A 9,745-nucleotide genomic window follows, 5' to 3' on the forward strand; every position below is an offset into this window, starting at 1 on the left:
GATAACCCTCGTGCTGATAACGTGTTATAAAATAAAGGTAATAAGAGAGACAAAGGAGAGGAAGAATAGAGAATGAGAGAGTAGGGAGCAACTTCTGTTTTTATGTGTGTCTCATTACTGATAGGACGAGTCCTATTTATAGGTACAATATGGTAACCCAGAAAGGATATAAAATCAAATAGTAAATACAAAATATTACATCATAAAGAGTAATGAATAATATGATTATCAATCATATGAGTGATTGTATAAATCAATGGACGACCATTAATTCATAACAAAAACAACTTATTTATAACTACTTATATATGGTATTCGATAAACACTCACTCAATCTTATTTACTCAATCTGACTCTACCAGTGGTCCATCACATATAAAGTTTATAGATTAAAATATAAATATTTGAAAAATGAGATATAATAACATTTATAAATGCTATAATCGATAGTAGATACAACTTTTATGAATTAATATATATTCTTTAGTGCACGAAGAACTTGCTGCACTGCACTGCCACTTCCCTAATTAGTATCTCTGTCTCCTAACAGTATGATAAATTCTGAAGTTTCACTATAAATAACATAGTTTTGTGTGCTGAGTTTGTTCAAGAGACTTAAGATAGACATTCACTTTGTTGTGTTAACTCTAGTAGGGTATTTTAAAGAGACAACAAAAAGAAGTTTGGCATCAAGATCGTATCCAAAAGTTATTTTTGAATGTAGATTTATCAAAAAATTAGTGTATTGATACATGTAATGACTCATTTTCTAGTAATCCACATTACACTAAGAAGATTCTATCATTTTCAACAACTATGCTCTATATTGTTACAAGAACATTTGATGTTTGTGGTGGAATTTAGGTACAATTTCTTTTTTCTAAGCTATGTTTATGGTTCTTATTCATTCTAATATTATCTTCTTTTCATCCATAATCAACAAACTGAGAATGCTTTTGTTTCTGGGAAACATTTACTAGGTTGTAGCGGTGGCTGCAGTATTTAAGGTTGTATTTCGTTTTGTTCTTTTGTCTGGTTGAATGGAGAGTGGGGGTAGTTTCAGGAATGGTAGTACATCCATTTGGAGGGAGAGTGGTGAGGATATGTTCTCAAACTCATTCCACAGAGAGGATGATGAAGAAGCTCTCAAATGGGCTACCATTCAGAAACTTCCCACCATTTCGCGTATGAGGAAAGCTTTGCTCACTTCATCCGAAGGGGGAGTGAATGAGATTGATGTGCACAAACTTGGGTTGCAAGAAAGGAGAGTCTTGCTTCAAAGACTCGTCAGAACTGCTGAAGAGGATAATGAGAAGTTTTTGCTCAAGCTAAGGGAACGTATTGATAGGTCAGATTCCCATTCTCTTTTCTTCTTCATTAATGAAGCTGTGTGTCTTTCATCGAATTTAACTCATGAATGTCTTCTTCTCCTCCCATTTTTCTTCCTTGGATTTCATGACATCAGAGTTGGGATTGATCTTCCTGCTATAGAGGTTCGGTTTGAGAACTTGAATGTGGAAGCAGAAGCTCGTGTAGGAAACAGAGCTTTGCCTACCTTCACTAATTTCATGGTTAATATTGTGGAGGTGAGTGTTGGTATCAGCTTTCATATATATAACATGACCTTACAGAAGGAGTTCTATAACTTGTTAATTTGGTTTCACTTTTTCTCGTTAAAAGGGTCTGTTGAACTCTCTTTGTATTCTACGAAGTAGCAAGCAACATATACGTATTCTCCAGGATGTTAGTGGAATAATAAAGCCTGGCAGGTAACAGTGAAAATGGTGTTCTATATATCTGTTCGTAGACCAGACCCGTATACCGTAATTTGCTAACACCTTCAGGACCAATATAATGTTTCCATTTCCTCCTGTTCAGAATGACATTACTTTTGGGCCCTCCAAGTTCCGGAAAAACCACACTGTTGTTGGCCCTGGCAGCAAGACTTGATCCAAAATTAAAGGTTGGGGCAGGCATCAAAGAAAATAATTTTGTTTGTTCGAAAGATACTTTCATGTGTTTTTTTTCTCTTTATTTTTAATATTGTATCTCTAGATAATATAGTGTGGTTTCTTGGTCAGTTTTCTGGAAAGGTGACTTATAATGGTCATGGGGTGGATGAGTTTGTACCCCAAAGAACTGCAGCATATGTCAATCAAAATGATCTGCATATTGCAGAGTTGACGGTCAGAGAAACCTTGGCCTTCTCAGCAAGAGTCCAAGGAGTTGGAACTCGTTATGGTTAGTCTGCACATAATGACTTTTGTTTAAATTCAATGTTGAAAACACATGCTAACATTGTCCGTGTAATTTAACGTTTAATTATGTGTAAAACTTATGCCTTTATGCAGATTTGCTTGCAGAATTGTCCAGAAGAGAAAAACAGGAAAATATCATGCCTGATTCAGATATTGATGTCTACATGAAGGTAACAGAGTCCATCACCTGTAAGGAATGTGTTTTGTCCCATTTGAATATAAAAGTCCTAGCACAAGAGCACACTCAAAATTATTTCATCACCAAATTTATTCCACCTCCAAGCTTTTGGGCCAGGCCAAAAATTAGGGGCACCAACCCCAACAGTTGCCATCTCGATTAGTTATAGTTGAATCAGCAGTTTCTTTTTTTCCATACAGATATTAAGTGGTTGTCCTTTTGACTCTTAATATTCAGGCTGTAGCAACTGAAGGCCAGAAGGCAAATTTGATAACAGATTACATCCTAAGGGTATAAAATCTACTCTTTCTGAAGCTTCTCCAATCATCATGACTCATTATAATATTTTCTTTTAATCACTCATTTCTATTTGCAGATTTTAGGGCTGGAGATCTGTGCTGATACCGTTGTAGGAAATGCAATGTTAAGGGGGATCTCTGGTGGACAAAAGAAACGCCTTACAACAGGTAAAAAACAACACTTCTTTTATCACCAATTGTACTAAGTTTTTGCACCACTGAATAAAATGAATGTATAAACTTGTAAATGCAGGAGAGATGCTGGTTGGACCAGCCAAAGCTCTATTCATGGATGAAATATCTACTGGTTTGGATAGCTCAACAACCTTCCAAATTGTGAACTCACTCAAGCAATCTGTTCACATTCTCAAAGGAACCACAGTCATCTCACTCCTGCAGCCAGCCCCAGAGACTTACAATCTTTTTGATGACATTATTCTACTCTCTGATAGTCATATAGTGTACCAGGGTCCACGTGAATATGTGCTTGAATTTTTCGAATCATTGGGTTTTCAATGTCCTGAGAGGAAAGGTGTGGCAGACTTTTTGCAAGAAGTAAGTGTCCTTGTGTATTGTCCAATGATGTAAACTGTCTGCAAAGTACTAGAGAGTTTTATAAATTAAATTTTGGCCATTGATTACTATGCTATAGGTAACATCAAGGAAAGACCAAGAACAGTACTGGGCACACAAAGATCAACCTTATGGATTTGTCACAGCCAAAGAGTTCTCAGAGGCACATAAATCATTTCATGTTGGGAGAAGCCTTGCTCAAGAACTTGCTACTGAATTTGACAAGTCCAAGAGTCACCCAGCTGCTTTGACAACCAAAAAATATGGAGTGGGAAAATGGGAGTTGCTAAAAGCTTGCTTATCCAGAGAATATTTACTTATAAAACGAAATTCATTCGTTTACATCTTCAGGCTGAGCCAAGTAGGTTTGGAAATTAGAATGGTTCATTTTATTGTCATGTTATCTAAAGCTTTTATTATCATACTGATAGCTTCCTCCTCCTTTTAGCTTGCTGTAATGGCACTTATTACCATGACCGTCTTCCTACGGACTGAGATGCACAGAGACTCGGTGACTGATGGGGGGATATATGTGGGAGCATTGTTCTATTGCCTGGTTGTGGTTATGTTCAATGGATTTGCTGAACTTTCAATGGTCGTTGTGAAGCTTCCTATTTTCTACAAGCAAAGGGATAATCTGTTTTTTCCTTCATGGGCTTATGCTCTTCCTGCATGGATCCTAAAAATCCCTATGACTTTTGTGGAAGTTGCTGTTTGGATATTCCTAGCCTACTATGTCATTGGATTTGATCCAAATATTGGAAGGTAAAAGGAGCTTTGTTTATACACATACTCAGCAAGCATGCTCGTTGATCTTTTCTACTCTCATTTTTTACTTGAACCCTGCAAATAAAAAGTGACATGCATTTTGTGTCTACATAATGCAGATTTTTTAGACAATGCCTTGTTCTTTTACTAGTGAACCAGATGGCTTCCGCATTATTCCGATTTATTGCAGGAGTTGGAAGGGAATTGAAAGTAGCTTTAACTCTTGGGTCATTTACACTAACCATCCTTTTTGCTATGAGTGGTTTTATCTTATCGAAAGGTACCATGGATGCAAAATAGACCAATGCCATACTTTCCATTATGTTCTGCACTACCAATGCACTTTTGTTCTCTTTATGCCCCAGACAACATAAAAAAATGGTGGTTATGGGGCTTCTGGATATCACCTGTGATGTATGGACAGAATGCTTTGGTAAATAATGAGTTCCTTGCAGAGAGATGGGGGCATGTAAGTTTTCAAATAATATATACTTGTATGTGTTCTTCATTATATAAATAGCATGATATTTGAACATAATTTCTTATGATAGGTTCTACCAAACTCTACGGAGCCTCTTGGTGTCGAAGTTTTGAAATCACGGGGATTCTTCGTTCAATCATATTGGTTTTGGATAGGCGTTGCGGTTTTGATTGGATATACATTACTTTTCAACTTTGGCTACATCCTTGCTCTTACGTATTTCAGCAGTGAGGATCTTCAACTTAAATATACAATAAAACATATAAGGTAAATCTATCTATTAATGTGATGAGATTGGTTTTGCAGCACCTGGGAAGCAACATGCTTTTATATCCGAAGAACCTGAAAACAATGAGCAAAATGGTGGTACTAACAACTTCTTCTCCTAACAACCGATAACATAGTCAAGTCTTGATTTGTAATAGTTCATTTTCAATTCACATTACGTCTAATGGATAACGCTGGAACTACTTTACAGTGAGAGAGGGCGAAAGTATATGTGGAACTACACCTTCTCATACTTTACTCACTAGCAACAGAGGAATGGTTCTTCCTTTTGAACCACATTCTATCACCTTTGATAAAGTAACATATGTTGTGGACATGCCACAGGTAGTGTAGAAACAAAACAAACCATTTGAAAACTCTTGCATATACATACTGTGATTAAAAATTATCAAATACTTGCAGGAAATCAGGAACCAAGGAATTGTTGAGAATAAATTGGTTCTTTTGAAGGGTGTCACTGGATCCTTCAGGCCAGGTGTTCTCACTGCTCTCATGGGTGTCACCGGAGCAGGAAAAACAACTCTGATGGATGTACTTGCTGGTAGAAAAACTGGAGGATATGTTGGAGGGAACATCACAATCTCTGGGTATCAGAAGAAGCAAGAAACATTTGCAAGAATTTCAGGATACTGCGAGCAAAACGACATCCACTCTCCTCATGTTACTGTGTATGAATCCTTGGTTTATTCAGCTTGGCTCCGATTGTCTCCAGACATCAATGCTCAAACCAGAAAGGTTGGTATCTAAATGTTATGCCTTTTACTGTCTTGCAGGTTTGTTCATTTCAGTTTCTGCCAATTACTTTGAAACACTTGAGGTTGCCATAAAGTAACCATTTCAGTCATGCTGCATTCTTGTCTGATATGACTCATTGAAATAATCTAGTACTTGCCTTTTCTGGATTGAGTTTGTCACACATTAGAGTTTGTAAGTAAAATTTCTCAGTAATTTGTAAGCGCCAAAACTGAAATCAATTACAATTCTTGATTGGATGTATTAAGTTATAAATAACAAAGGAAACAAGATTATGAGTGTCAAAACAAAAACAAAAAGAAGAAACACTTTGATGTTTGACACTGATTAATGGTTGCAGATGTTCATTGAGGAAGTCATGGAACTTGTGGAATTGAAACCACTAAGGCACGCAATAGTCGGATTGCCAGGTGTTGATGGTCTGTCAATAGAGCAACGTAAAAGGTTGACAATTGCAGTTGAACTTGTGGCAAATCCTTCCATCATATTCATGGATGAGCCAACCTCTGGGCTAGATGCAAGAGCAGCAGCTATTGTAATGAGAACGGTTAGAAACACTGTAGACACTGGAAGAACAGTTGTTTGTACCATTCATCAGCCTAGCATAGACATATTTGAATCATTTGATGAGGTAAAAATCAGAACCAGTGTAGCAAATTTACTCTGCTCTCTTCGATAACCATGTTTCTAACCTTTTTGTCACAACAAAATGCAGCTTTTGCTGATGAAGCAAGGGGGGCAAGAGATATATGCGGGACCACTTGGACATCGTTCTTCCAATTTAATTAGTTACTTTGAGGTAAAAGTAGAGATGCTATGAAAATACGGAATACTGAACTCGTGTTTTGCTTCAAATCGTCATCTTCATGCAAAAGTTTCACTCTTGTCATGCTTTTATTCTGAAGGAAATCCAAGGTATCAGTAAGATTAAAGATGGCTATAATCCAGCAACATGGATGATGGAAGTCACAAGTTCAGCAAAAGAATTGGAATTGGGGATTGATTTTGCCGATGTGTACAAAAGTTCAGAGTTATACAGGTATTTACAGTCCAATAAAACTACAGACTCGAAAGTAACCTGATAAAAAGCACTTAAGGTCTAAAAGTTCAATAACTTTTTGTTTATTATTAGAACTATTTTCAGTTCAGAAGTAGAATGGTTGCTCATAATGGTCTTTGGCATTTGGCTCAGGAGAACCAAAGCACTTGTTAAAGAATTGAGTACTCAATCTCCTGGTTCGAAAGACCTTTATTTTCCTTCACAGTACTCAACTTCCTTCTTCACCCAATGCATGGCTTGCTTGTGGAAACAACATTGGTCTTACTGGCGCAATTCTCAATACACTGCCCTAAGATTTCTATACACAGCTATTGTAGCTGTTTTGCTTGGGAGCATGTTTTGGAACCTTGGCTCCAAAATGTAAGATCAAACGAGAAACTTGGACATGAGAATCTCATTTGTTTTTTTGAGAGTGTTTGATGAAACATGAAATTTGGCCATGAATAATTGCAGTGAAAAGCAACAAGATCTTTTCAATTCAATGGGGTCCATGTATGCTGCTGTTCTCCTTCTTGGTGTTAAGAATTCAAATTCAGTGCAGCCAGTAGTTGGTGTTGAGAGGACAGTGTTTTATAGGGAAAGAGCAGCTGGAATGTATTCAGCTTTTCCATATGCTTTTGCTCAGGCAAGCAATTCCACCTTTCTAATTTACCTCTGCATTCCTTCTTTCTAATATACATTTGCGTTCACTGTTGCAGGTTGTGATTGAGGTCCCATATGTACTTGGACAAGCTGCAGTGTATAGCATTATAATTTATGCAATGATTGGTTATGAGTGGAGTGTGCCTAAATTTTTGTGGTGCCTATTCTTTATGTACTTTTCTTTCCTCTACTTCACCTACTATGGAATGATGGCAGTGGCAGTCACCCCAAACCAACACGTCTCCACTATAATTTCTGCTGGCTTTTATTCAGTGTGGAATATCTTCTCAGGATTCATAGTTCCACGCCCAGTAAGTTTCTTCTTCGATTCATACTTTATAAGCATAAAAGGTACCAAATTTATTATATTAATTATTCCTTTTTGGCATGGTGTAACAGAGGATCCCAGTATGGTGGAGGTGGTACAGTTGGGCAAATCCAGTAGCATGGAGTTTGTATGGATTGGTGGCTTCACAATATGGAGATATAAAGCAAACCATTGAATCCAGTGATGGAACAACAACAGTGGAAGGGTTTGTGAGAACTTACTTTGGTTTCAAGCATGATTTTCTTGGAGTGGTTGCAGTTGTGATAGTTGCATTCACACTAGTTTTTGCATTGGTCTTTGCTGTATCAGTGAAGATCTTTAATTTCCAGCGGCGTTAGGAAACCATTCAAGTATTTTGTATAGAAATGTTGAACATGAACATAAACATATGTCGAGTTATCCATTTGATGATGACATCTTCTAGGAAAAGGATGACAAGTTTATGGTGTAGGATTAGCAGGTGAAAAATTCAAACCTTCTTTAAAATTTTCAAATGTCATCACATACGGTCAATATGAATAGTGATGCATTCTATATCCATCAAATACGAAGAAAATAAGTTTGAAGAACATGTTAATTGCTTAAAAGGAATAGTCATGTTTGTTGAGAGAGCAAATGACATAATTTATGTTGAATTCTTCACTTACTCGTCTCCACTGGTACAAATCAAACATTCCCCTTTCGCAATAGAACAAGAGGATAATGATGATGTTTAGTTTCCTTTGAAATTATTAACTTCTAATATTATTATGATTATTATATTTATTACTATTAATTTTATCACAAGCAAAAACAATTCATATGCATATGAGACATTTTTATGGTTGTAATATGTTCCATTTTTTATATTTTCTTCCTTTAAAATTTTTATTAGAAAAATATTATTCATTTTAATTGTTCACTTAGGTTACAATGCTTACTCTCTTAAATAATGTGTGTGACTTTAGTTTTGCTTTTAAATAATGTGTTTTTATCTAACAAGTAATCACTAAAAATCACCATTGTTTCACTAAAAAAATGTTCCCTTTTATAATAAATATTTTTCATCACAATTTTTGACGGATTGGCGTATATAGTTCTCAAACATTTTGTGATGAAAAAAATAAAAAATATGACTATATAGTTAATGAAATGATTTTTTTTCTTGTCAAAAAAATTTTGCATTATTTTTTTTATGACAATGATTTATTTTATTACAAAATTTATCTTGAAAAATTCATATTGAGTTTCTATATTTTGTGATAAATTTATTTATAAGAAAAGTGGTTTTTAATACTGAAAAAAATATACCATATATAATCCTTCTTTTAATTTGTCCTGCACCTCTGAGCTCGATGAAAACTAGTTATACATTACTATTTTTATACAGTTTATTTAATTTGTCTTCAATTTCTCAAATTTAAAAGAATTCTTAAAACATTAATATTTAGTAAATTTTACTAATAATTTAACTCAATCTCACAAATAAAATGAAGTAACTAAAAACTCAAAAGAAAAATATTAAATAATAAACTTAAATCAAAGTTAGATGTAATATAAATAAATAAATAAATGGTTAAATATCTTTTGTTTCTTTAATTTTTAGTGAAAATTGAAATTAATCTCCTTTTTTAAAATTTTGACTCAATTTAATCTTTCAACTTTAGAAATGTCTGAATTTAGTTTTTTTAATAAATTTTATGAAATTTATTGGATGTTTCAAACGTGTTGAATGATAATATTTAAGTTAATATTGAATCATATTTAATTAATAAATAAATTATAAATTTATAGTAAAGGATCATGTTTAAAAAAAAAATTGGTGTACGAATAGAATGGAATTCAACAGTGCACCCTAAGAAACCCATTCCCTGCTATCACAGATTAATCTTCCTAGCTACTTAAAACAACGCTTTGAACCACCGCTCCAAATTCTGATTTCGCCACCTTTTCCCCTCGATCTGCACTCCATTTCAGGAATGTCAAAAAAATCTGTATTCGCGGGTATCCGCAGATAAAATCCGCAACGAGTAAGAAATGAATATTAAAAATGGATATCCGCTATCCGTAGGTACGGATATTTTTGATACCCGCATATTAACGGGGCCGGTACGAGTATCATAGTATCCGTACTCGTG

General features: G+C 35.1%; 1 protein-coding gene across 3 annotated transcripts; it reads left to right on the forward strand.

The window, feature by feature from the left end:
* The first annotated feature begins 612 nt into the window (after positions 1 to 612).
* LOC114175838 (pleiotropic drug resistance protein 1-like) lies at positions 613 to 8,173 on the forward strand. 3 transcript variants are annotated; one of them, XM_028060671.2, is made up of 25 exons: positions 613 to 864; positions 981 to 1,348; positions 1,466 to 1,586; positions 1,681 to 1,769; positions 1,879 to 1,963; positions 2,082 to 2,241; positions 2,352 to 2,428; positions 2,674 to 2,727; positions 2,813 to 2,903; positions 2,989 to 3,290; positions 3,388 to 3,669; positions 3,757 to 4,073; positions 4,196 to 4,356; positions 4,442 to 4,545; positions 4,628 to 4,784; positions 4,864 to 4,920; positions 5,036 to 5,169; positions 5,248 to 5,580; positions 5,939 to 6,229; positions 6,314 to 6,397; positions 6,504 to 6,637; positions 6,791 to 7,018; positions 7,112 to 7,283; positions 7,357 to 7,611; positions 7,700 to 8,173. In XM_028060671.2, exons 2-25 carry the CDS (start codon positions 1,041 to 1,043, stop codon positions 7,964 to 7,966), a joined length of 4,263 nt encoding a protein of 1,420 aa, XP_027916472.2. In that variant the 5' UTR covers positions 613 to 864; positions 981 to 1,040; the 3' UTR covers positions 7,967 to 8,173. The 3 variants fall into 3 exon arrangements, with proteins under 3 accessions (XP_027916472.2, XP_027916463.2, XP_085529005.1); XM_085672879.1 differs by having other exon boundaries at positions 614 to 864; positions 4,864 to 4,923; XM_028060662.2 differs by having other exon boundaries at positions 981 to 1,586; positions 4,864 to 4,923.
* The last annotated feature ends 1,572 nt before the right edge of the window (positions 8,174 to 9,745 follow it).

The sequence above is a fragment of the Vigna unguiculata genome, chromosome 1 (assembly GCF_037176805.1).
Source record: "Vigna unguiculata cultivar grain cowpea cultivar isolate G323 ecotype 2 chromosome 1, ASM3717680v1, whole genome shotgun sequence".
NCBI lineage: Eukaryota > Viridiplantae > Streptophyta > Magnoliopsida > Fabales > Fabaceae > Vigna > Vigna unguiculata.

Bases quoted from the DNA above. Each gene is read 5' to 3' on its own strand.
- LOC114175838 (XM_028060662.2), top strand. From the start codon at position 1,041: ATGGAGAGTGGGGGTAGTTTCAGGAATGGTAGTACATCCATTTGGAGG. The intron at 1,770-1,878 runs GTAACAGTGAAA...CCTCCTGTTCAG, and splicing joins GGAATAATAAAGCCTGGCAG to AATGACATTACTTTTGGGCC. The intron at 4,785-4,863 runs GTGAGGATCTTC...TTGGTTTTGCAG, and splicing joins TGCTCTTACGTATTTCAGCA to CACCTGGGAAGCAACATGCT.